The 24,847-nt window shown below is 41.2% G+C and overlaps 5 protein-coding genes across 9 annotated transcripts in view; 4 read left to right on the top strand and 1 right to left on the bottom strand.

The window, feature by feature from the left end:
• The window catches only part of LOC128251685 (RYamide receptor), a 56,354-nt gene extending 39,640 nt beyond the window's left edge, over positions 1 to 16,714 (top strand). For 2 of the 4 annotated variants that reach the window (XM_052978780.1, XM_052978779.1), the window contains exons 5-8: positions 14,937 to 15,005; positions 15,381 to 15,685; positions 15,966 to 16,057; positions 16,341 to 16,714. In XM_052978780.1, coding sequence (XP_052834740.1) covers positions 14,937 to 15,005; positions 15,381 to 15,685; positions 15,966 to 16,057; positions 16,341 to 16,480 — 606 coding nt within the window. In that variant the 3' untranslated portion in view covers positions 16,481 to 16,714. Of the gene's footprint in view, positions 1 to 4,982; positions 5,129 to 14,936; positions 15,006 to 15,380; positions 15,686 to 15,965; positions 16,058 to 16,340 lie in introns of those variants that run through there. The other 2 variants (XM_052978781.1, XM_052978782.1) reach the window with 2 other exon arrangements.
• Positions 6,413 to 8,328, top strand: LOC128251695 (probable H/ACA ribonucleoprotein complex subunit 1). The gene is made up of 3 exons (XM_052978799.1): positions 6,413 to 6,572; positions 6,699 to 7,180; positions 7,250 to 8,328. The coding sequence occupies exons 2-3, from the start codon at positions 6,823 to 6,825 to the stop codon at positions 7,771 to 7,773; spliced, it is 882 nt and encodes a 293-aa protein (XP_052834759.1). The 5' UTR covers positions 6,413 to 6,572; positions 6,699 to 6,822; the 3' UTR covers positions 7,774 to 8,328.
• A 91-nt stretch (positions 16,715 to 16,805) lies between the features above and the next one.
• LOC128251682 (endothelin-converting enzyme homolog) lies at positions 16,806 to 24,255 on the bottom strand. Of its 2 annotated transcripts, XM_052978772.1 has the most exons (9): positions 23,156 to 24,255; positions 21,255 to 21,414; positions 21,104 to 21,198; positions 20,150 to 20,723; positions 19,806 to 20,088; positions 18,921 to 19,752; positions 18,528 to 18,576; positions 18,183 to 18,381; positions 16,806 to 17,452 (listed from the first exon to the last, which is right to left on the bottom strand). In XM_052978772.1, the coding sequence occupies exons 1-9, from the start codon at positions 23,259 to 23,261 to the stop codon at positions 17,108 to 17,110; spliced, it is 2,643 nt and encodes an 880-aa protein (XP_052834732.1). In that variant the 5' UTR covers positions 23,262 to 24,255; the 3' UTR covers positions 16,806 to 17,107. The 2 variants fall into 2 exon arrangements, with proteins under 2 accessions (XP_052834732.1, XP_052834733.1); XM_052978773.1 differs by lacking the exons at positions 20,150 to 20,723; positions 21,104 to 21,198; positions 21,255 to 21,414; positions 23,156 to 24,255 and having other exon boundaries at positions 16,916 to 17,452; positions 18,921 to 19,745; positions 19,806 to 19,863.
• The window catches only part of LOC128251696 (circadian clock-controlled protein daywake), a 36,662-nt gene continuing 32,139 nt past the window's right edge, over positions 20,325 to 24,847 (top strand). The window contains exon 1 of the mRNA XM_052978800.1: positions 20,325 to 20,328. The gene's annotated coding sequence lies outside the window, so the exon portion shown is untranslated. The remainder of the gene's footprint in view (positions 20,329 to 24,847) is intronic.
• LOC128251698 (uncharacterized) lies at positions 22,173 to 22,971 on the top strand. The gene has a single exon (XM_052978803.1). The coding sequence runs from the start codon at positions 22,255 to 22,257 to the stop codon at positions 22,816 to 22,818; it is 564 nt and encodes a 187-aa protein (XP_052834763.1). The 5' UTR covers positions 22,173 to 22,254; the 3' UTR covers positions 22,819 to 22,971.

Below are 24,847 nucleotides of genomic sequence, written 5' to 3'. Positions count from 1 at the left end.
CCACAATATTTCCATTAAATATGCATTTGCCTGTCTCCACCCCAAAACAGATTTTGACAAACAAACAAACAAACCTCAGTGACCGCGATCCCACACAACTTAACCCCCGCGGTTTCCCACCGCAAACATAAATTATACCGCAATTGGCATTATAAACACGGCTCCAATGCACAGATTTCACCTCCATTTCAGCCACTCCGTTTGGGTGGGAGCTTTAGATATTTGAAATTCCACTCGCCTGCAAGGGATTCAATTGCAATCCGATTGCAATAAAAGTTTGGCACATGCAAATCCAAGTGAGCGGCATGCCCTTATTGGCATATAATGTAGTTTTCTCAGGTGTTTTTATGGCAAAGAGAACACATCCTTCCCCGCTGCAGAAATTACTTCAGTTTGTATTCAATGTTTTGCTCACCACAGAAAAAATAACGCAATGGGTTGCATTTTATTTAAGAAAAGAAGTGCACTTTTTATTATTATGTTTTTTAAATCACAAAAAAATCAAATTACTAGATTGCAAATAAAAAACATGTTTTTATTTCCCAGAATTCTCTTTGGACTTTTTAGCCCTTTTTTAAATTGCCCCATAATCAAGTTTCATTTTAGTATAAAAACTATTTCTAAATCTAGTTTTTTGCTAAAATTTGATTGTGAAAATGTTTTAATCAAGTTGAATATTCTCTCTTTTTCCTTGTGCATCGCTGTTGACTTAAATTATTTCATTAGGTAAACTTTTACGATATGCATAAAAAGCAGACTGGCGCACAATCAAAGTCGGGAGTTTCTTTTTCACACGTTTTCGCTTTTGTGCAGCTTCCAGTTTCGAGTCACTCAAATTGGACTTTATTTGTGAAATTACGCATACGCCATGTTGTGCTCCTCGTTTTATAGCCTCTTACGCTTTATGCATGTGCACTCGCAAGCGTAATTCGCTTAATTTTAGCTCACAACGACCCACATTTCTCCGGACTTTTAGGTGTGAATTTGATTTTTATTTGGGTATTAATTTGGAAGGTAACTTTGTTGCCGTTGCCACTGCTCCGCATTGAGTTCCAAGTAACCAACTCCTAATGAACTTTCAACTCGCAGTTACTTTTCCGCGCTGCCAAAAATGCAGTCAAAGTTTTTCGGTTGCTTACAAATTCAAAGACGTCAACTTCGTGAAGTAGGTGAAATGCGTTGGGCGCCCAAAAACAGGATGAGAAATGTGGCATATGTGAAAGGTTGCGAATGATTAATGCCTTGCTCCCGACACGACTTTTCCATTTGACAGTTAGGTGAAAAGCCACCGAAATGCGGTGGAATGACAAAGCCGAGCAAATTGGAACAGCTAAAATTGCAGCCATTAAAAGGCAACTGCATATTGCAAAAAAAGCATAAAGGTTGCATGCAATTTTCAGGCAGGAAGCCACAAGAAAGTGCGGTTCGCACATGTGAAAATGTTCAACAGAACAGGAACATAGTACGTATGTACGCAAGCCACCCATTTCGACATTCTGCAATAAAATGAACAGTTCCTTGTGGCTTCTAAAATGGGAGCCAGTAAATGCAAGTCAGCAGTTGCAAAGGATGACGGGCTTGTGTTAACCAGAAGAATGGAAAATTGTTTCTTTTTTAAAGTAGCAAACATGTTTTCAGCCACGAAGGAAATGCGGCTTCTCGAGTCCGCAAAGGTGCGATGAAAAAGAATTGGATTCTGTTGAAGTAGAGAAATAAGTAAATTGATTACAGTATATAAGGATTTATGGGAGACGTGTACGTCTGTCGTGGACATCGGCAAATCCGAATTAAATTTGGATGCAATGGGATAAGTTTGTTTCAGGCACACAAAACCACTTTTAATTACAGCCTACAAATGAAGGTTAATGGCAAACATTTGAATTAAGTCTAAAGACTGCTAAGCACTCCGAAATGGCCCATTCACTATCAGACATTATCATTAACATTTTCATTTGCAAGCGACCTTAGATAATTGCCGACTTGCTTGAATTGCCAAATGGTCAACCGTTAAACGAAAAACCCAGAAATAAAAACCAACTCTGCAGAAAAGAGTCGTTGACACTGATTAGCATTTAAAAGTGAGCGAGCAGCAACTTTTGCAGCGGCAGAAGAGTTCGCATAGCAACGTCTTCAATTGAAGCGAACATCTCGAGTTGTTGGACAGTCGAACATACAATAAATAATAAGTCTGCAGATCTCGAATCGATGCAACGATACGATCGCGGCCAGATGGAAGATGCAATTGACGCTGGCGGCAACATACACGGCAGCAACATGCAATGCGCCAACTGAAGCAACACCAAAAATGTCAAATGTAAAAACAGCGAGACCGTTCAGTTTCAGACGGTTGCAAAAACGAAGAAAACGCAAACAGCTTAAACAGAAATCGCATCCAACAATAAAAAATTTGCACGCCGCCGTTTGCCTAACAAGCAGGAAGTGTTGCTGGGCAGACTGCAGATGGAAAAGCAAAGGGGGGTGGGATGGGGATGGGGATGGGGAGATGCCCGCCGGCAGAAACCAGCGACAATGGATGCAGGAAGCAACAACTGTCGTCGTCGTCGCCGACTTCCTACCCATCATCCGCCGACCGGGCCCCGTAAAAAAAAACCTCCACTTCCCAGGGATGCTCCCGTATTTTTACCCCATTGCGTGAGCTTTATCTTTCAGTGTCAACCTGAAAATATTGTATCGTGGCATCTTTTATGCAACTTTACTTTTCTGTGCCACCCACTGAGGCGTCATCGTTGCGAATAAAGTTCAAGTCACTGAAATTGCAGAAATGTTGAGATGCCTGAGTACACAAATTTTCCCCTGGCACGTTATGTTTGCATAGAGCTGGTAAATGATGTGTAAATACCACGAATATCGTATTGCCTTTAAAAATAAAATTATATTTGCATGCATTTTAAAGAAACATCATGTTATTGAAGTTTAATTCACAAAATAATTTATGGTAAATACAAACTTTATTGGGGGAGTACAATTTGTATTTAAATTAAACAAAAAAAAACAGCTTATCTACTAACTTCCAAGTTTTAAAACTCTATTCATCTTAAACAACACTTTTAAAGCTTGTGGCTTAGCTGAATTAACTGAGTGAGTTACTCCAATACACTGAATTTCTCCCAGTTGACTTTACTCCAATTTAAGTGCTTTTTAACGTCCCCAAGGCATTGTGCCCCCCATTGACTGTTTGGCAGCCTCTGTCGACCAACCGCCGAACGCTGTTGCCGCTTATTTTTAGCCGCATTGTTGAGCGTGAGATTTATCGCCAGCTGCGGTTGCTTTTTGGCGATCGGCGCGCTTTTGGCGCTTTTTTTCCAACGGCATTCGGAAGTTGAATGAAAACCGTTTAAATGATAGAAGAAAAGCATGTGCCCAATATTTAGACGAGCGAATGCTCTTTTAAATCGGTTCTCGCTATCATCATCGCTATCATCATCATTTTCTTTTTGTCTATTATAAAAAATATAAGAAATTAATATTTTCAAGTTTAAATATTGATCAAGTATTTAATAAACATTTGGAAACCAACTCTTTGCTTTTCAATTTTTGTTCTTAATGGAATTACTGAATTTCAAACTTAAACATTAAAAACATTAGAAAACATTAGGTCGGGATTAAAATAAATAAACCTTTTAAAAGGAATTTTTCAAGTGTTATTGCAAGGCAAAAGTCAAGTTTTAAGCGTTTCAAGGCGACTGTTTTCCGGGGATGTGGATGTGAACTCGAACTTGGATTCCTGCTCCGATTTGCATTCCCATTCATCCACTGGCCTTCGGAGGCAGCGGAGTTGCAGATTGAACAGCCACTGATTGCACCTTGGTGGAGGGTGCTGTTTTGCCAGGCTTTTATTTCGGTTTAATTCGGATTTTTCGGCTGGCAATTCGATTTCGTTTCCCAGACCGAGCAATTTATTGCAGCCGCAAGTTTGTCAATACACGAAAAATCGCTCGTCGCTCGTTAGTTAAGACAGTGTTTGCATATGGCATTTGGTGGCTCTTGCTCCTGGCTCAACTTGGCCCCAAGCTGCAACTTATGCTTTGGTTACGCAATCACCGAGAGCGATTCAAGGTGAAATCGCAATAGGAAACACAGTGCTGAGCTGACAGCTGACTGCAGTTGCGTTTTAATTTTTATTATTATTATTCCTAAGAGCGCGATCATCAGCGAGTTTGATTCGACATCCACTTCCCCACGCATCAAAAGGCGGAGTTGCGTTTCCCCCCACCAGGTGGTAATTATCTACACCCAGTCCCCAAAGTCGTTTGTCAAGTGTCGTTTATGAATTGCCGCGATTCATAAGCACTCGAATTAAATTGCCAAGATTGGAGAAATGCTCCGGCCATAAGAGGACAAATATGAGTAATCGAGTGGTCTCGAAAACAGTGTCAAACAAAGCTCTGATGTGTCCAATAATGAAATACGCTTATTGATTTTAGAGGTAAGAGGTGTTTGGGCCATTAAACGGTTAATGAAATGTTTATGCCAACAACTGTATTTTTCTTTATTTATTCAGGGGTAACTGTACCACCCATGGACTTTTCTAGGCTTTAATTTTCTACCCCCGGTGCTCCAGTTCGTATTTATTTATGTAAATATTTATTACCATTTTTTGTTGTTTGCCATTCTTTTTGCTCCATTGAACTTTAAAAAAAGCCGACACAATAAAACTTAAAACGGCATCGAATCGCACTGTAATGACTACAATGAAATTACTGACCCCAAAATTGCCATTTAATTAAATGTTGGTTCGATTTTGGCTCTCTGTCACCTTTCTCTGCTTTGTATTCGGTTCATTGAACGTAAAGTTCGTCCGATCTGCCAGTCCACTTCATTAAACTTAACACAATTAGCCGACTGAATACGAAAAGTGGAAGTGAAATAAATCGGCATTGATGACATTACGTACAATAAAAGTAACATTAAATTTGGCTCTTGAGTCTTGCCACTTAACACGATTTTTATTTTGTTTACAGCGACTTCAAATCGAATTACGCAACACATCAATTCTTTAAACTTGAGCTTGGTAATAGTGGTAATAAAGTAATCAAAATAATGAAAAACGATGATTTATTCGTAAACTAAATGGCAGCTGGGAAAAACGATAGAGTTATTCGTATGGAAAATGACAGGTTAAATTCTTAATTAATGTTGTTATTAATATATGAAACATTTTATAAGAAAAATGGAATATGACACAATATTTATGTGGAAATAATTAGCTAAAGGAAAATATATATTTTAACATACAAACCGTACAACATTTAATTTTGAGGTGTGACAAATGCAATTCTCAGCCAAAATTTGGTAACCCGACATTAGGACCCATTGCCATTATGGTTTCAAAAAAAAATCCCTCCCGAGAGCTAACATTATTTGTGATTTATGTGCCATGGGTGCAACACCAAGGATGTCTGGGGGTAAAAAAGATCCCGCCTGCCAATTACTTTCGCACATCAGACACGACCAACCCAGTTTAACTTTATCTCTATCTGTGCGGAGAATCTCCGGATTGTAGGCCTCGCACAGTGGCACACTTACACACACTCGGTCGCCTGTCGCCAGTCGCCAGTCCACAGTCGCCAATCGCAATCACAATCGCACTCACTCAGTCATCCGTCATCGCACGTATTCGCATTTGTCATGCGAGGGGTAGGGAAATGTATACCCCCTTCGAAATAAAAAACAATGCCAGCCCAGAGATCCACAGATCCAAAGATCCACAGACACTAGCACAGACCTCAAATTATTCGAAATTACCATTGTTAGCCATGGAGAGTCTTTGGGAGTTTTCTTTCGATTTTCACTTTCGTTGAGAGCGTGTGCAGAAATTTTCAGACCCAGACCCCAGAAAAGCCACCGCTCGCCAGGCCAGCTGACGCTCAAGTGCGGGATCGGTTTAAACCCATCATCATCAGCAGCAGCAGCAGCAACGGCAGCAGCAGAAGCAGCAGCAGCGGCAACAGCAGAAATTTCAGCCCAGCAGCGTTAAAGAGCGAAAGTGCACGACACTGGGTCTCGACTTGGCCAAAAACGAAAATAAAAAAATAAAAGAAATACCCTGGCCAAAAAGAGCGGCAGCAGAGAGAGAGCTCTCCAGCACATCCGACAGCGGGAAATCGGCGGTGCTGTAATAAGTTGATTGTGCGGTAATTTCGGTTTCACTTGCCATCCCACACAGACAGACGTTAACCCCACAGATACAGTTGCAGATACAGGTACAGGTACAGATACAGCTGAAGATACAGATACTTTTGCAGACAGAGACACAGACAGATGGCCAAGACAGCGCCTCATTATTGGCCAGCTCGCCACGCATGCGCAGTGCCCAGAAAGCAAAGTCGCATCATCATCATCATCATCCTCACCAAAACTAAAACCAAAAACCAAAAACAAAACCGAAGCGGCGACCCTCTCGCAGACACAACTACCATGTGTTTGTGGTGGTGCCGTGCATCTGGCTGGATTTCTGTATAAATTGGTGATGCGGCTGCAGTGGTTCGTCAGTGAAGCATTTGATTTGGTCTAATAAACAGCAGCCGAGTGCAATCCGAGGATATAGCAACGTGAGGATATAGCAACCCAGCTCAGTCCCTCAGACATCCGTATATCTAAATCCCCGTTCTTTTTCTGTTTTCACAAACAAACTTATATATATACCTATATATCCAAACACACCGAAACACCCACAGACCGAGGATTACTGTGAGAGATAGTGCCAAGTGCTAAAGTGCGTTGTGAAAAAGAGACGTGTGATCCGCATCCGCAACTAGTATCCATTACCCATACGCACCGTTAAACCGTGATTGCGCAGCCATGAAAGCCTTCATCCTAATGTCCTGTCTGGCGCTGGCCGCCGCTCGTCCTGAAGCGGGCTACAACTACAACCGTCCTGGTGGCGGCGGCGGCTCTGGCGGTGGCTCCCATGGAGGCGGCGGATTCGGCGGTGGCTCCAGCGGCGGATTCGGCGGTGGCTCCAGCGGAGGATTCGGCGGTGGCTCCAGCGGCGGATTCGGCGGTAGCTCCGGCGGTGGATTTGGAGGTGGCGGCTTCGGCGGCGGTAGCAGCGGCGGCGGCGGTGGCTTCGGCGGCGGCGGCAGTGGAGGAGGCGGTGGCTTCGGAGGTGGCTTTGGAGGCGGTTCCGGCGGCGGCGGCGGCGGCGGATTTGGAGGAGGTGCGTGATTCTCAAGCCAAAAATCCCATTAGAAAATTCCATTAATTATAAACTAAAACATATTCACAGGCGGCGGCATTGGCGGATTTGGAGGCGGCGGCGGTGGTGGCACCACCCTGGTGCAGAAGCACATCTACGTGCATGTGCCGCCACCAGAGCAGGAGGAGGTGCGCCAGCGCCCCAATCTGCCCATTGGCCAGTCCCAGAAGCACTACAAGATCATCTTCATCAAGGCCCCATCGCCACCCTCGTACCAGGCTCCGGTCATCCCACTGCAGCCCCAGAACGAGGAGAAGACTCTGGTCTACGTGCTGGTGAAGAAGCCCGAGGATCAGCAGGACATCGTCATCCCCACGCCCGCACCCACGCAGCCCTCGAAGCCGGAGGTGTACTTCATCAAGTACAAGACCCAGAAGGACTCGAGCGGCATTACCGGCGGCATCTCCGGCTCCACCGGTGGCTTCACCCAGACCAATGCTGGCGGCGGTGGCTACACCACTGGCGGCGACTCGGGCTTCACCGGCGGCGACAGCGGCTCCATTTCGGCCCCCTCCAGCAACTACGGACCCCCCGGAAAGTCCGGCCCCTACTAAGTGATTTCAATCCATCGGTAACTCAAAATTACGAACTTCGAACTCGGCTCAAGCTGCTGACTAGTCCTGTCGTTGACACGCCCCTATATTTCTCACTCGAGAACCACATCATCCACATCACATTTACCACCACCACACGATCTTCGACCATTATGTGACACCTGAATAATCTCAGACTACCATCTCAATCTCACCTTCAAAGGGGGCGGCGCTTTCGCCCACGACCTTTTGTATATAATACCATTCTCCACTCCCACTCCCACTCTCACTCTATCCTTTCATCTTTCACATCTGCGCATTTTCACCTACAACTGGTTAGAGTCTAACCTTCAGCCCTGCCTGGAAATTTTTATTAGCTAATAGGCGACGAGGGCGGGTTCCTTGGATGGGAACCTCGCTTGGCGCCCGGAAGAGCGAATAATGATGATGATGCTGATGATTTGTAGCAGAAGATGATTTAGCGGGGCTTGACATGCCCCATACATATAAATATATATTAATTATACTAGGCTTAAGTACTTTATGCACAAATAAAAAAAAAAACGGTGACAAAATTACGAAAAAAAAAAAATCTCAACGATGTTTTCATTTTAAACGACACTTAGTGGTTAAGGAGTAAAATGGATTAGCCTTTGCGTTTTCCGGCTGACCTCGTTTTTCCGCTCATTGTCTCCAACAAAATTATACCCGTGAAAAGGGAAGTTAAACCAATTAGCTCTTTAAGGCGAATATTCTTGCTCTTTGTGTTTTAAACTAATTAAAAAGTAATTTCTTGTCATTATTCGAATCGCTTCTGTATCCTTTTACTCGGAAGTTCACGAACTCTTGTGGTTTGAGTGAGTATAAGAAGACAGCAGTTGACCAGCAATTCAGGACCTTATAATTAATTTGAATCGCTTCTTTGCCAAGTTTCCAGCTAAACTTTCTGCTTAATCGCAGATAAAGCTGTGGAAAAGCTTGGAAATTGTTTTAGTGGCTCCGGTTGCACAATTGCTGAAAGTTTGCCTTTATCTTGTTCCCAACTTCTAGGAAAACCCCTTTTGCCCGGATTTTTCTTCTTTAGTTCGTTAATGACAAACTCTTGCTCTCGTTTATTCTCTGTCATTACCAACTGCTCTGGAAACACTAAAAAGCTGTCATTGATTTAATTTTGTTTTGCTTACTTTAGTTTACTTTTTTATTACGTTTTATTTTGCTTCAATGTTTTAATGCTTTAAGTATTTAGACAGCATTGACATTGTTATTGCCGCCCGAGCTTCTTCCTCTTATTTTCGCCCAACTTTGGCACTTTCACTTCGGCGCAACTGTTGCTCTTTTTTGGCTGATTTTACCTTTAACCCATTTCGCCGCACTGCTTCATTAAAATTAAAATAAAGATTCATTTTGAATTTAAAGAAAGTTTTTCCATTATTAACTCAGAGGGAGTTTGTGTGTTATATACTAAGGGAAAAATATATAAATAAATATTTCTAAATTTTGAAAAGCCCGATTGCTAAGTAAACTTTTACTAGTGAACTTTTTTCAGTATTTCTAACTTTTTAAGGCTTAGGAGAAAAAAAGTTTTAGTAAACCATTTCATAATATTTGACGAATGGGCAAAAATGGGTTAACTAGCTGCTGTTGTCTATCTTTTACAAGGCAGCGGGTTCAGTACAACTCGGAGTGTGCCGCTGCCTTTGTTCCCAGCCTCATATTTTACTGCCATATGCTTCGCTTCCGCCTGTCTGGGCCAAAACTGAACCACTGCTTTTGTGTTGGCCATGGCTATACCTTTTGCTGTACTTTTCGTCCGCGCAATCAATGGCAATCCGTCATACGAAGCTCAGCCCTGCGGCTCATTTCGCTTGAATTCAGTCGAGCCCCTCACAACTCTTATTTGTTTTTGAAAAGCTACTGAATCTGAATCCTAATTCCAACATGTACATATAAATACTTTCTTTCAATCGATTTGGAAGTTATTTCTGTTACATCAGGCAATATTTAATCTTTATCTTTTTTTTAAGATTTATTTATACTTCGGTACTTGTTTCTAAATGATTATTTTCGGATAGTGGTGGTGGTAAAATGCAGAAAAACAATATCTTGATGCACATGTAGCGTTCTTTTGACACGGATATTCCTGGCTGGCTCGTTAAATGGCAAACGTGATGGCCGCAGGGCTATTTGGACAAAAAAAGGAATAAACCGTAGCATAAAACGCACTAAAACCTAAACAGGGTTTAGCATGTGAAAAAATGTTCGGACCAGAAGGCTCTTTGGCAGCAATGAGAGAAGAATCAAGCATTTACGGATCCCACCCACAAACCGAACACGCCCACTTGGACTTTGGCAATTTGAAATGTTTCTTAGGCCGCAACTATGTCGCTTTAGCTTTATTAGCTTTCACTTTCGGTTTTTCCCTCATAAACTGGCATGCTATTTTGCCAAATAAGTCGAAAAAGACTAACAATTTGCATGTAAACTCCTATAAGCCATGACACAGTCAGCAGAATTATTCATGAGAGTAACAGAGATACCTGGATCGATGTAAGTGTGCCATAAAAAACATCTTTTGTGTCACCTTGGTTAAAAACTTAATATCAAACTCATGTTGGAAACTTGTGTTCTCGTCAAATTACCAACTTCACCCAAAAAGATTTACAAAATAAAAAAAAAAGTAGATTTCTTAGACATAATATTTAAGAGCTTAAATTACATTTAATGATTTTAACAGCATGTATTGCTTCTAAGTCCCCGAGAAATAAATATCATAACAATATTATTATAATGTCCGCAAAAAAAATACGCTAAACAGATGCGGGAAAATCAATTTATGGGAAAAAGAAAATGTTTAAATTTCTATTTGGAGAAGGACGAACTCGTGTCGAAGAGTAAATTCTTTTATCACAATGGACGACAACCCCTCTTATCCATGAAAAATATTCGCTTTGTCATGAATGAAAGATTTTTAAGACCTTCATTTTTTACTACATGGGCGTTTTTGGTTTTGTTTTCCTTGTTTGTGAGTGTTTTTCCGGCTGCCCAGTGTTACGCCCACAAAAAATCGCAGTCAATGGAGACATGCAGACAAAAACTGGGGTCGCATTTTCGGCTTCCTCGTTTAATTGAAAGGTTTATGACACTTTGGGCGCTTAAATTAATTGTGCGTATTACTTAGTCACTCGCTTCCTGCCACGCCTCTTCTGAACACCGGAGGCGTTGGTTTAATTATAATGAATGTATGTCACAAAGATTAGTAAGTCGGCTCACGTACGCGGAAAGATACGCACAACTTGCTAAATCCGCGCGTGCAATTCGTCAAAGGCTGTCAAAACATTCTTAGCCTTAAATTTTGTCGCTTTTATTGTCCAATATGGCCTATAAATAAGCTTAGTGAAATGTTTTCTCAAAGAAAAGTCGCGTGGAAACTGGCTGCTATGGTTTTCGGCGGCCAATGTCTTCTTTATTTAGCAAAAGTTATCCGTAACATTATTTACTTAAATTTATCAAACCGTTTTGAACCTAAAGGGAATCGAAATTTTAAGTGTACGTAATTCAAGCCAAAAACTTCGGCTGTAAATTGCTGTGTAAATTAGTTGCTGATTAGTTTGGCTGCCCAACGAGCGAATTGTTTAATGACCGTTTGATTTTGGCCATTTCATGAATAACAATTTAAGACTTGGGTGCGCAACTCTAACGATTTTCTGGTTGTGGCTTTTAAATTACCAAAAATATTACAAGCTTAGCTTTTCTCTACTTTTGGCCTGGCACTTTCGCAATTGTTTGGCAATTAAAAGTGGGTTCAATTACCACAGCCTCAGACATGCGGGTGCCCAGGGGTCAGTTGATATTACCGGGAATTGGCCAACTTAACTTGGGGCACGAGCTAAGCGATAAGTGAAATGAATTGATTAATGATGGTGAGCCCTGAAACTGCGGAGATTGGCCCCCTGATTGATCCAGTTTCCAGTGTTGCGTTTATCCAATAATTTAGTTTTTATTTTTTAGGAACCAGTTTTCTACTCCCACGCAAAAGAGAGACTTTTAGAGTACCGCTTTGTGAATAAAATTTTGCTTTCAATTTTCTGCGAACTGTTTTTGTTTATTCACTACTCACTTTCAATGGCATTAGGCTAAGCAGATGGAAAAAAAGACAAATAATAAAAATTACACGCCCGAAAAACTGCAAACACGCTTTTTTTTTAAGTTGGTAACTGAAAGAGGTGTTGTTTTGCTTAATTAAAAACTTTTGTTCATAACAAAAGTTAGTTCTGATATTTTAAACAAACACTAAATTTTTATAATTTTATGTGTTTCTTTATGTGCACATGGCAAAACATTCCCATTAATATAAAATGTCCTTAAGATCTTTAAGATTTTTAATTAGAGGCTGTAACTAATTTCTGCTGTCGATATGCTGCTGCCCTTTAATTAAATTCCTTGCACTTAAAAGCAATCAAATGGCCAGACATCTCCCACATTAGTTAGACAAGCAGCTGGTCTTCCAACTAGGAACCATTTGCCTCTGTCGGACGTGTTGGGAAATTTAATTAGTGAATTACTGGGGTAAGGAACTGGAGAACGCTTTGCACCTCATTATGAACAGCCTTTCTATTCCAATCGAAACGGAGCCCTCACTTTCGGCTTTCATTGAAGCGGACACAGCGGATCCAAGTTCATTTGTCAGCCTAAGACTTTGATGGCCCAGTTCCTAATGTTGCCCCTTGTTTTCTGTGGGTGTGGGCATCAGCGAGTCCGCAATCATTTTGATGAATTACCACACCGCTGTACTGAGCCTCGAACATGAGCTCATTTTTTATGTAAGCCCAGACGCGGCATTAGCTTTGATGGGCGGATTCAACCGTAACCGGTTCAAAACCAAAACAAATCACCGTAAAAGCCAAGTGCCTTGTGATTGCAGCTAATGCCGGCAGCCTCCGCAGCCGGCAATTAAGTCGTGAGACTGTCACGTTGAGGTGGCCAAAACAAACTGCCAAAATAAAGATGAAACTAGAGCCGCGGGCGCTAAATTTCATGCCGGCACATATAGTATGACATATGGTAAAAGAGTCTGCACTTCAGTTTGGCCAAGTTGGCACCAAGATTCCTCCTTTGCCAGTCGCTTAGTGCACTGAGAAAAATTTTATTTTTTGTACTACACGTTTCAAGATTAAACAAAAACACCACTGCTGAATATGCATTATGTCCTTTTGGTAGTAATGCCAAATTTGGGTAAACAAGTGTGATCCAAATAATAAACTGCTTCGATGACTACAAGGAAAGCAATTATATCCAATAATATGGGATCAAATTGTAGAAAAAAATAAGTCGTTTACACCACACATTAACCATTTGATTACTTAACTTACATTGATCATAAGTTTGGGTAAAGAATTTAAGAAAAATGTTGCCTTGCAAACTAAAGTCAATATAATTGATGGTGAAGTATAAAATAACATTGAAAATGAAAAGCATATAATAATAATAATAATATAATAATACAAGCGTAAAGCAGTTTGATAGTTGGGAATTTTCTATTTCTTGATTTCTGTGTGGGCGGAGGAAAAGCTTGGGGGAAGAGTTCATCGGTCGGCGGACAAATACTTGGGCCAAAGGTCACCGCTGGCAGAGAGCCGTGTCCAGACGTCAGGGGAAAACACAGCATGCACATATTTGTATAAACATTCATTACGAGCTTGCTTGGCTTCACTCTGTTGACTCCTCGTGCTGTAGCTTTGACGCCTGAACTACGCGGCGTATACTTAATGTTGACATTGCTAGCACTACCCGGCTGGGCGGCCAACAAACGAGGCATTAAAACGAATCAAATGGCCTCGTTGAGCACTAGTTAACGTTGCCCCAGCAGTTGAAAAGTAAATCGAGGGAGCTGCAGCGGAAAGGGAAAACCGACCCGCAACAAAGGCGGCCAATAAAGCGACTTGGTGAGTTCATAAAAAGCAACTGTCGCCAGATGCACCCAGCTGACTACGGAAAATACTCACAAACAGTGATTCGCATTCAAACGGCATTTGAATCAATTTATAATCCTTTGCCATTGAGCAAGAATCCATTTACGTCGCAACGCTATTAAATTTGCATCCAAATATGATACAATTTATATCCTTGTTCGTCTGCTTATTTCAGAATTCAATTCAGATTTCGCATATCATTCGTTTATTGGCAGTGGCAATCGGTAGCTATAATCTACTTGTTTCGGTGTGTAAATACTTTGACGGTGATGTCTACTCTTCTACACATAAAAAAATAAGTTTGGTAGATTTTACAAAACTAAAATTAACAAAATCATTATACTGTATATATAAATTAAGAAAGAATTTAGCATGGTTAAGCATTCTAGATGTTAGAGAAATATAACAGTTTGTTTAAAGATTGCCTATTAAATTAATGCTTTTTGATAATTTTTCGGACTTTTCAAACAATTTGTACTAATCTTCCCACATTTGCTATTAAACTGGTAAAAATTATTTCTTGAGTGTATGACTTCAGATGTGTAAACTGCGCTTAACATCTTTATCGTGGCTTTGTTTCTGGCCTTTATGTTTAATTTTGTCAGGTGGTCACGTTGAAGAGACGTGGCCACTGAGTTAATCGTTTGTCTGAGGTCGATTGTATCTACTGGCAGAAAAACAAACCAAACTCAACTGAATTGGGCAACTTTTCAAAGAAGTTGTGCTCTTAAAGCCCTGTGAGTCAGTAAAATTTTATTTAAGTAGTAGTATAAGGGTAAAACTTAGCTTATGCCACCATACCAAAAAAATCATTTTATAGGTAACTTGCGTGTCAAAAAAGGAAGGTAACAAATATCATTTTCTGTTGAAAATAGGGGAAGCTTTAACATTTACTGCGAAGCCTAAAAGTAGGCCCAATATCGTGGCCTTATTTTGGTCCCGGTTCATAATTGTTAGCAGCCAAGCGAACCACAATAACCGGACTTAAAGATACCCCAATAAAATTTAGTTATAAAAGGTCATAAAAGCCATCCATTGCCCCCTGATATAAATAAACTTGAACTGGTTGGCCCAGTTTTATGCTCTGTCGCAGACTTAACGGCCAGACAGGCTGCGTTAAGATCAAGGTCGTAAACTGAAAGAAAAGATGGGCAATGTATCCCAAGGTGCATGTCCTCAGTTCTATAAATAGAATTTCCTCTCTTCCTCTTGCAGATGATTAAGATGATGCTAACGGTTGTGATTGTCTTTACAAGCTGCTGGCTGCCCTTCAATATTTTACAGGTGGGTGCACTTATACAGTACTATGTAATACATGATAGTTTACAAAGGGTACAAAATGTACAAAAAACATATCAAAAATTTAAATATTTATACTTTTGGAGCCCGGCAATTTATTTAAAATTTGTAACAAAAGTACATCATTTAATATTTGTTTTCAATTTTGGTCATAACTAAGTTTGAATTTTATTACACATTCCGTAATTCTTTCAGGCTAGCCACCAAAAATATTATAAGGAGTATAGATATTAATAGCTATACTTCTTCTAATTGTAAATTATCTGAATGTTGGCGATTGAAAAAACTAATTCTTGATAAAAGGATTGAAGGCTTGTTGATTGCTTGTTAAGTACTAATGTTTTTAAATTTTCCCTATAGCTTTTGCTGAACGACGAGGAGTTCGCGCACTGGGTGCCGCTGCCGTACGTGTGGTTCGCGTTCCACTGGCTGGCCATGTCGCACAGCTGCTACAACCCGATCATCTACTGCTACATGAACGCCCGCTTCAGGGGCGGATTCCTGCAGATAGTGCACCGCGTGCCGGGTCTGCGTCGCTGCTGCTGCCTGAACCGCTTGCTGAGGAGCGGCGGCGAACGCAGCTACGAACCAACCGGTGAGATGCCCATCAAGGGCCAACGCCAAGTCGGTGACGGTCTAGTCAGGAAATCTAAACTTCGCATTAGGTGCTACCCCCCTTCACTAAGTTTATCCGTATTGTTTCGATTTTGAATCTCTGAGTGTGTAGACGTTTGCCGACGGCCTCTTGCTTCCGATCTGGAATCCGTAGTGTATAGTAGCCGTAGTTAGTTTGCCTCGCATGCCAGTTAAATAGCACGCAATCAAAAACCGCATGAATCGCACCATTAGCATTTTTCCGTTAATTGATTTGGACGCAGTGCTGTCAGACATTTTCTAATATTTTTCTTATTCGATTACACGCACCACCCACCGGTGGCACCGAAGGAACGGCCACGGCATTCCACTTGAACCGCATGAACACGTGCACCACCTACATCAGCACCCGGCGAAAGTTACGAGCGAATTCTATGCAAGCGGTAAGTCGGGCACTTCTTTTAATCCCTAACAGGGTATTTTTGCATGATAGTTGCAGCCCTTTTACATTTCAACTCAGAAAATAGATTTCTCGGATACTTTTATGATGGCTTCGTGAATAGAGAATAATATAATGAAAACATGTATTTCTTTTTCTGTTGGAACTAAAGTAGGAGTTGGAGTAACTAAAAATCACAAAAAACATTTATTTCATAAAAATTTAATGTTACTTTTAAATATATCTTTCTTTCCTTTTTGTCTCTATTACTTTTCACTCTGAATTAGAGCCCATTTTCATGTGCCGAGACGTCAGCCCTCCGGTAGCTGCCAATTCAGCCAACGAATCATTAGTCCAGCGAGCGGAAAACTCAGGTGCAGAAAACGTAAATGGCAAAAAAGATTGCGTACATAGCACGGACTTTTAAGTAAAAGCAAACCAAACAACAACCAAAGAACGAATCTCTCACAGACATATGTCTGCTGAGTGTATATGTGTGCGTGTGTGAGTGTCCGAGTGTTTTAGCTGTATTGTAAGTGTCGGCTTAATGCAATTCTACTGAATGTATACTAACGATATTTAAATCAATTTTAAAAGTATACAATTTTCACATTATATTAAGTGATTGTAATGAGCAAATTCAAATAAAGCCCCAAAATACGCAATGAAGATTTTAATGTAATGAGCAAATTCAAATAAAGCCCCAAAATACGCGATGAAGATTTTAATGTATTGTGAACCTGTATTAAAGGTAACAAATTAAAATTATATACAACACTCACATTTGAATAAGTGATTGTAATAAGCAAGTTTAAATTCAGCCCCGAAATATGCTATGAACATTATAATTTCTTAGCTTGCCCACTTGAAACGAGGCCTACATTTGAGCTGCGAACTCGGAGGAGAAGCGTTTACCATTTATTGCACCACCATTTAGAACCGTGCAAAAGACACCTGTATAATTGATCTAAACCTATGCCTAACTTAAGTACAAATGGGTAGAAAAATCACTTGACTGTTCCTGTTTCAATTGGTTGTTCGTTGAGCATGTCCACTACCAAATGCGGCACTTGGGCTGGCTGGGATTCATGGCTGATCCTGTGGGGCACTTGAAGGTCCTGGCGAATTCCTCGGAATTCGAGAGAACTCCTCGTAATCGCATCTGACCTGGACAATGCGAATCGCTGAGGGCATACCGCGATGCTGCCGGCGTATATGTTTCGCACCACAAATTCCCAAATGAGATGAAGAACAGCTGCTCGTGGGAGTAGTGCTCCAGTCCGGGCAACTTGGCCCGCTCACGGCCTACTTCCTTCACGTAAAGGCGGTACGCGTAAAAGGCCTCGCGCATTCCACCATTATCCGCAATGTTCTCGCCCAGCGTCAATTCGCCATCGATCTGCGGGTTATGGGATAAAAGCAAACATGTGGATATACACTCAAGAAAAAGATAGGTAAATACAAATTTAATAATGCCTTGAAAGTGGCGATTCGTATGCATGAAATTTTGTTCTCTTAAAAGTAAAAAAAAAAGAACACGTTTAAAACAAATTGGAAAATCACATTACTCAGATCTTTAAAAAAACCTTACCTAAAATAAAAAAACAAGCATTTTTGAGTTCAAAATAAAAATATTAGACGCTAGAGTCAAAAACAATTTGTCAGCTTTTTTAAAGAGAACCAGAATACTGCCGTTTCTTCATATATTTTAAATAGTCTTGTTTCTTTTTTAAATTTATCATTTTGCTTTTCCAACTGCATGTAGAAATCAATAATGTCTATGAACTTGTATTAACTAGAAATAAATAAAAAAAACAAAAATTGTCTGTGAACTTTCTATGACTTGAATTATGTTAATGTATATTAATAAATACATTAACAGTTTCCTAGAAAATTGTTTTTATAAAAAATATACGTTTAGCTTTAATGAAACATTTGGTAATATCAGTTTCTTTAAAAAAGAGTAGCAAAGAGAGATTAGCTACTCTTTGATATCAAACTGATATGAACATGAATAAATTCTTAGTACACTCTTTAGTTGTCTATTCGCTACATTTTTCAAAGAAACTGTCATCAGAAATTTCTACAAAACGCAGTAGTCTTAATATTTAGATTGCAAGAAAACTCACATATTCATCAATGTCCGCGAGGTGGTACCGGGAATACTGCTCCACAAAGCACTCAGTGCGGTTTATGTACTCGTCGATGGTTTGGTTGGACCACCATTCAACCATGTTTCCAAACCGGTCGAATCTCCTGCCGCTGTCGTCAAAACCGTGAGTCAGTTCGTGGCCCAGTATAGTGCCAATCGAACCATAATTGAGCGCCCTGCGAGAACACATACGCAACATGGGAGGTTAGGGCAATTTCTGGAAGGGATTAGTGCAAGATGCGGGTGCGGGAACGTGCTAGAGGCTCTGTTTGCTCGGCTATCTGTGTGCTCAGTGCGCAGTGCTTTTCCGGGAAGAACTTACTCTAGACCAAGGTCGTAAAAAGGGTATTGCAAAATGGCAATGGGCACAGCTGCAAAAAAAGATAGTGTCAGGATTAGGAACTTTCTTACTTAGAAAAAAAATTGAACTAAAGTTCAGAGCATCAAAAAACTCTTAATTAAATCTAAATAAACTCATTCTACAATCAATGCGAAGTCATTTCTGCGCATTAGAAATATTAATATTATTTACAACTCTAAAGCCGGATATATAGTATATACATATATAATTTATACAACAAATTGATCTGAATGACATAAACAACTTTTTGATTTTAGACTAAATTTATGAAAGATTTGTTTGGTTTTTTTATGCTTAGAATGTGGTTCTTTCGGATTTTCACTTTTAGTTATATTTTTCTTGGAGTGCACTTACTGATTGCATTTGATTGAAAAGTGTGGAAGGCATTCACATTCGATGGCGAAGTCGCCCAGCCAATGGGCTCCGGCTTATCCATTTCGTTCAGCTTCTCCATCATCTGCCAGTGGACAAAGTCCATGAGGTTCTCCAGATGGGTGCTGACATTCACCTCGGCCCCCTCATAATAGGCATTCAGTACGCTGGCATTGCGCAGCCAGGAGGGGAAGCCAATGAAGCTCTTCATTTCGGCTGACTTTTGGATGGTCCTCCGCTTGGTGGCCGCATCCATCCAGGAGGTGGACTTCACCAGGCGATCGAACGACCGCCGAATATCGCTCAGCATCCGCTCCACTCGCGGCAGCTTGTCCCTGGTGAACTCCTCGTCCGCCAGGACATAGCTCACTGCCATTCCAAACAGACTGTTCACTCCATTGGCGCAGTACAGGGAGCGCGGGGTGCTCCCCTCCGTTCCGATGGCCACCCTCATGTATTCCGAGTGGAGCAGACGCATCGCACTCGACGTGTGCAGCACCAGCTCCTCAATGGTGCTGAGCCACAGATAGGCCTCAATATGCGAGGCTGGGGTCTCCTCCAGATACTCCACCACCTGCTGCAGATACATGATGTCCGCCTGGCTGGTTATTATGGTCAAATTGCTGGTCAATTGGACATTGCCCGCATGACGGGTGCCATTCAGGATCAGCTCCATGTAGCGAACCCAAATGGGCAGTGTCTTGGGGGCTATATTTTTGTCCGTTTGATTCTGCAGATCCATCAGGGAAATGTAGATAATGTCATCCGCCGGATTTTTTGAGGGCTTCGTCATGTTCTCGGCCTCCTCTTTTAACTGTGGGTAATTATTTATTATTTGTATTAGTTATTTGGTAATATTATACCCACCTCATGTACTTTTCTAGCCACTTTAACGCCCTGTTTGACCAACTCGGTGATGCCCAGGCTGGCCTCCTCCTGGTTGACATTCGGATCCACATAGAGCAAGTACTTCTCGATCACTTTCCGGACGTAGTGAAGGTAGGCCGCCATTCCCGTGCTGGTTTGCTTGGCTTCCTCCTCCTCTTCGCTTTCCCGGTCCTCCTCGCTGTCGTCGTCATCATCGCTGTTTTGCATAAAAATGGTTTTCCGATGTATCTTTCGGAGTAACTTATGAGAGTCATCATTGTTGCTGAAGATAAATAGGAAAAAAATGTTATATAAATAAAACTTATAAAATGTTATCTACTCACAAAGGAAACGCCGAGTCAGTCTCCGGAGTTCCCAGAGCAATGCGATTGATGGTGCGGTTGAAGGGATCCGGAAAAACATCGAAGCCAATGATCAGGTCCATGCTCAGGTGTTGTTTGATGGCCACGATGGACTGCAGCCAATTGTAGCTGGCATTGTCAGTCTTCGATGCAAATTTGGAGTAACTTCCCAGGGTGAGATTCAAGGACGAGGGCAGTACGGGCAGCCCAAATCGCACTACATAGCCCACAAGTGGCTCCAGATCCCGTGTGTCCAGCAGCTTCGTATCCATGCAGGCCCTATACATCGTCTTGGCCTTGCCCACAGCCTCCGGCTCCGACTTGGTGATATTCGAGCGCAGGAATTCCCTTACTAAGCGCATTATGTGCGCCTGACGTTCCCGGAACCAATCGTTCGAGGTCACCGAATCCGGACGCGGATGCTCGTTGGCCCACCTGCCGCAGGTGAACTGGTAAAAGTCCTCGCAGGGATCAGTCTGCTCGTCCATCGCATAGATGAGGCTGGCCGCTGTGCGGATGCACTCCTTGCTCCGGCAAATCGGGGTGGATTTCTTAACTGCAACAGGGGATAGGTAAGTACCATATTTTAAACTGCCTAATGCATTTCATCAATATTTTCATAAAACTTGAATTTACTAAATATCAATTACTTAAGAGCAGCTATAAATCATTTAAAAAATATTCGATTAATTTTAAATTTTAAAATTGTTTCGTTCTTATAGTGTTGTATCGGTTTTGAACGTTGCTTTTATATTGCTCTTATTAAAAAGAAATTCTATTTATTTTGAGTCTTTTATTGCTTTTAACTTTGATAAAGAACATCGGTAGAGAAGAAAAATATTTTTTTACAATTTATGAAAAAAGCCTAGTTGATTTAGGTTGAATTCGATTTTTAATATGCCTAATTGTCACTTGAAAATATTTTTGAATACTTACTACTTAGGCTTACGACTATGATTGCTATCAGCAGAATGATTACGAGGGCTAGAAGTCCGCCCAGCACCACTTTGTGGTAGTAACTGCGACGAAACCTAAGAGCAGTAATTATTGACAGCTCGCTTTGCAAAGACGATGGTTTTGCACTCACTTGGATTGTATGCCAATCAGATTCGGAGATATGGGCTCGTAGGGCAGCTGCTTCCCATTCGCACTCTCCGTTGCAGAATTCTGGCCATGTCCATTGGCAGTTGCGATTCCATTGCCACTGCCATTGGCTCGAATGGGTGCCGAAAGAAGGCTGAGGTTACCTGTAATTGGTGTTCAACAATAATCGACGACTTTGCTGAGAATGCCCAAGCTCAATTTGATTTGAGAAATGGATTTCAATCTAAGGCAGTTAGGCAGAGATACACGTTTAATTAACACTAATTAGTCGAATGTTGTCAATTGTGTTTGACCAACCACCCACACCCCATGCCCCGCAATTCGTTCGTTGTTCGTGTACACCATCTTATCTTGATCGCAATTTGTTGTCTCTGTCGTCATTGGACATGTTGAACCCTCTCCAGGGGGTGTCCCTAATCACCAGGCTGATGCATACACCTGTCACAGCAAAGGTCCTGCGAATGCAGACCTGCATGGTCATGTACAGTACATTGCCACAGACAAGAAGCGTTAGACACTGGTGACAACGTCCGGTTCAATGCCCCCAAAACATTTCGCGTGTCCGACAGCAGTTTAACCCATTTTAAAAAATCAAAGCCCACTTAAACACACGACACGATCTTAAATTTACATGCGAAATAAGGACAGTCAATGCTCGTTAGGTCAAACAACTAATTTCAGTAATTAATTTCCTGAAATATAGCAAAATAATTTGCCATAACTTTTAAATATTAATACAAAACAATGAGCATTTTTCAATATTTCTTTTAGTAAAGGAATTTGCTCGGAATAATAATTTAAACAACTAATTTAAGTGATTAAGCTTCTTAAATAAAGCTTAAAATTTTTATAATTTGCTAATACAAAATAAAATATTCTATCTTTGGCGTCAAATGTCAATTCGAAGCCAAAACTGATATCTTAAATTTGTAGCCTTCAGTGCGTTGTCTGTAAAATCCAAAATTCCAAAAACCTAATACAACATGTTTCGTTCTTTATCCGTACTTATGTTCAATACTTCTGAAATCGAGGCGAATCTCTTTGGCATGGCCGACGATGTGTACAACACGATCGAAATTTTCAAGGAGGCGGCCAGGTTCGAGGCTAAAATAGCCAGGCCCTATAAACTGGTGACCAACATTATGGACTGTTTGGTGTTCATGGCGGTGGCTCTAATGGTCGTGGCCTTTATCATGCACGATCGTATTGTGGTGTTCAGAAAATTGGCCAAAATCAGTCGAGAAAGGAGCGAAAGAAAGAGGATTCCGCACCCGAGAAAAGCTTCCAGTACTTCTCTAGTGGAAAATGATATTGAAAATGCTAAGGAGCCAGCAGAAGACGACGGAATAGGCAACGGAACTGCAACAGATGACGCGGACACGATCACAATTCAACCCAGTGACCATGCCCAAATTAAGAAAAAGACCATGGTCGGAACTCCCAAATGGGCCTTCAACTGGCTGTCTACAATAAAAAACAAAGGTTTTGGTACGATTTACGATGGCTTTTTTCCGGTAGCTAACAAAACCACGTCACCCATTCGTTAAAAAGGTTTCCGATAGTTCGATCGGATTCATGACTTACGGATCTTTTGCGTTCAACGATTTAAAGTGATTAGTGGGCGGATTCAAGAACCACAAATTACCTTATTAGACCCGGTATAAATATGAACATACACTTAGTACGTGTACATGACTCATGACTTTTACTTAATATAAATAGCAATTAACCTTACAATTGGTTTTAAGGTAAATTATCCATTATTAAGCATTGCATATACATTAAAAGTGAATTATGCCTTGCAATAGGCCCAGCCAATTTAGGACATGGCTTTGTTTTATTAGTCATTTTAACATGATTCATGAAATAAAATGAAACACTTACCCGGTGTCTGCAATCTCTGGAGATGCAGAGTCTGCTGCTGCAGATTATCGCTGAGGAAGCCATGGTTGATGTTGCCCGTGGTCCAGATGCGGTTGCGATCCTCCATTGCATGAGTCAATCAGTTTCCAGATTATTGCATATTCCGTGTGATTTTTCTGCTAGTTTTACACAAAGTGCTGGTGATTTTCCTAGGCACTTCAGGGCATATCAATGAGCTGGGGATAAGCATCAATCGAGTGCACGTCACAGCGCCCACATGTTGCGTTGACGTAGGGAACAGTTCGATACAAAGTGGGTACAGCTGGACAATTTATGGCTTGCTCATTACTTGAAATTATATTTTCTCCTACTGCCAACAGCAGGCAGTTGCATAATTTGGCATTATGTGAGGCCAAAACGAAAGCTGGAGAACTGCACCGTAGAACTCTGGAAAAATCGACTCGAAGTGGAGCCGGCGAGTGCAGCGGGCGACTGTTCTGAAAGAGCGACAACCGGCGTATTGGAGCCCGGGCGTCGTCAACAGAAAGTATTTATACGGCACCGATACCTGCGCCAGCAACCGAATAACAACAATACGGCTGGCAATAGCAATAGTACTACCAACAAACAAATCAGGCAACCCCCATTAACTCCTTCGGCCATGCAAATGTGCTGCGGCAATTACGAGCCACCAAGCCACTCACCCGATTCCATACCCACCGAAAAAAGCCGACACTGTCTGACTGTCCTGCATGTTGTCCGTATTGTTGTTTGTTCCATCGTATCTATTTTAGCAGGGGTCTATGGGTTTTTGGTACAACAATCTAAAAATACGTAGAACTTAACAAATGGTTTCAAAGTATTCAATACCACGAACGAAAAAGTCAAGAAACCAAGAAGTTGAACTCAAACAAGCGTCTAAAAATCTAGGGTTGACCAAAACAAATACCTATTTCACTTTTATAATAGCCACTTTTTAAATAACTAATGCAAAAAGGTACAAACTAAAAATCTCACTTCAAATTAATGTAACCGCTACCAGTGTGCATTCCTTACAATATTGTAAAAAAAAAAATTAAAAACAAAAGGGCTGTTGATCGTTTTTGATTATGTATTAAAAGTACTAACTTGGTGCGGCTTCGTCATGGAATTTCACTAGTATTAATGAGACCCCCTCATTAACAACTTAGCAAAATGAATCATAGAAAATGGGTCTTAAATTTACTCTTTGATAAACATCCTTTTCCTTGCTGAGGTATTCAGTGTTCGGATACAAGCCCAAATTGTTTTCACAGTGAATCAGTACAGAACACGAACGGACGGGAAGTGACCACAATCCGCGGACTGAAGCCAGTGGCGTAATGAGAAAAAGTACATTACAATGGGAACCCAAACTTTATATATAAGTAAACCGCAGGGAAGATATATGGATAGTTGCTAATTGATATGGACTCGGGTGTGTGGCCATTGGGAGATGCATGATTGATGACCCTGGGCAATGGCCAATCGTTCAGGACACGACACTGGTTTTTGGCCAAACGGGAAGGATACCTAATAATAGTAATTAAATGGTGGCACTTTGCCCGCCCACAAGGAATCCACAAGCATTCGCATTGTTCGCCCTAACTTTGACATAGTTTATTGTGTCTGGGAATCGATAAATGCTATTGATTTCTACATGTGCCAACTGAAGACACATCGCGCATACGCCCC

This window comes from Drosophila gunungcola, chromosome 3R, assembly GCF_025200985.1.
Source record: "Drosophila gunungcola strain Sukarami chromosome 3R, Dgunungcola_SK_2, whole genome shotgun sequence".
Classification (NCBI taxonomy): domain Eukaryota; kingdom Metazoa; phylum Arthropoda; class Insecta; order Diptera; family Drosophilidae; genus Drosophila; species Drosophila gunungcola.
The sequence above is the reverse complement of the archived record's forward strand: the minus strand, read 5'-3'. Positions and strand labels throughout refer to the sequence as shown.

Excerpts from the sequence above, each read along its gene's own strand:
- LOC128251698 (XM_052978803.1), top strand. The coding sequence starts at position 22,255 with ATGTTTCGTTCTTTATCCGTACTTATGTTCAATACTTCTGAAATCGAG.
- LOC128251695 (XM_052978799.1), top strand. The coding sequence starts at position 6,823 with ATGAAAGCCTTCATCCTAATGTCCTGTCTGGCGCTGGCCGCCGCTCGT. Across the intron at positions 7,181-7,249 it reads CGGCGGCGGATTTGGAGGAG|GCGGCGGCATTGGCGGATTT; the intron begins GTGCGTGATTCT and ends ACATATTCACAG.
- LOC128251682 (XM_052978772.1), bottom strand. The coding sequence starts at position 23,261 with ATGGAGGATCGCAACCGCATCTGGACCACGGGCAACATCAACCATGGC. Across the intron at positions 20,089-20,149 it reads ACTGACTCGGCGTTTCCTTT|CAACAATGATGACTCTCATA; the intron begins GTGAGTAGATAA and ends ATTTATCTTCAG. Across the intron at positions 17,453-18,182 it reads TCGCGGACATTGATGAATAT|ATCGATGGCGAATTGACGCT; the intron begins GTGAGTTTTCTT and ends CATAACCCGCAG.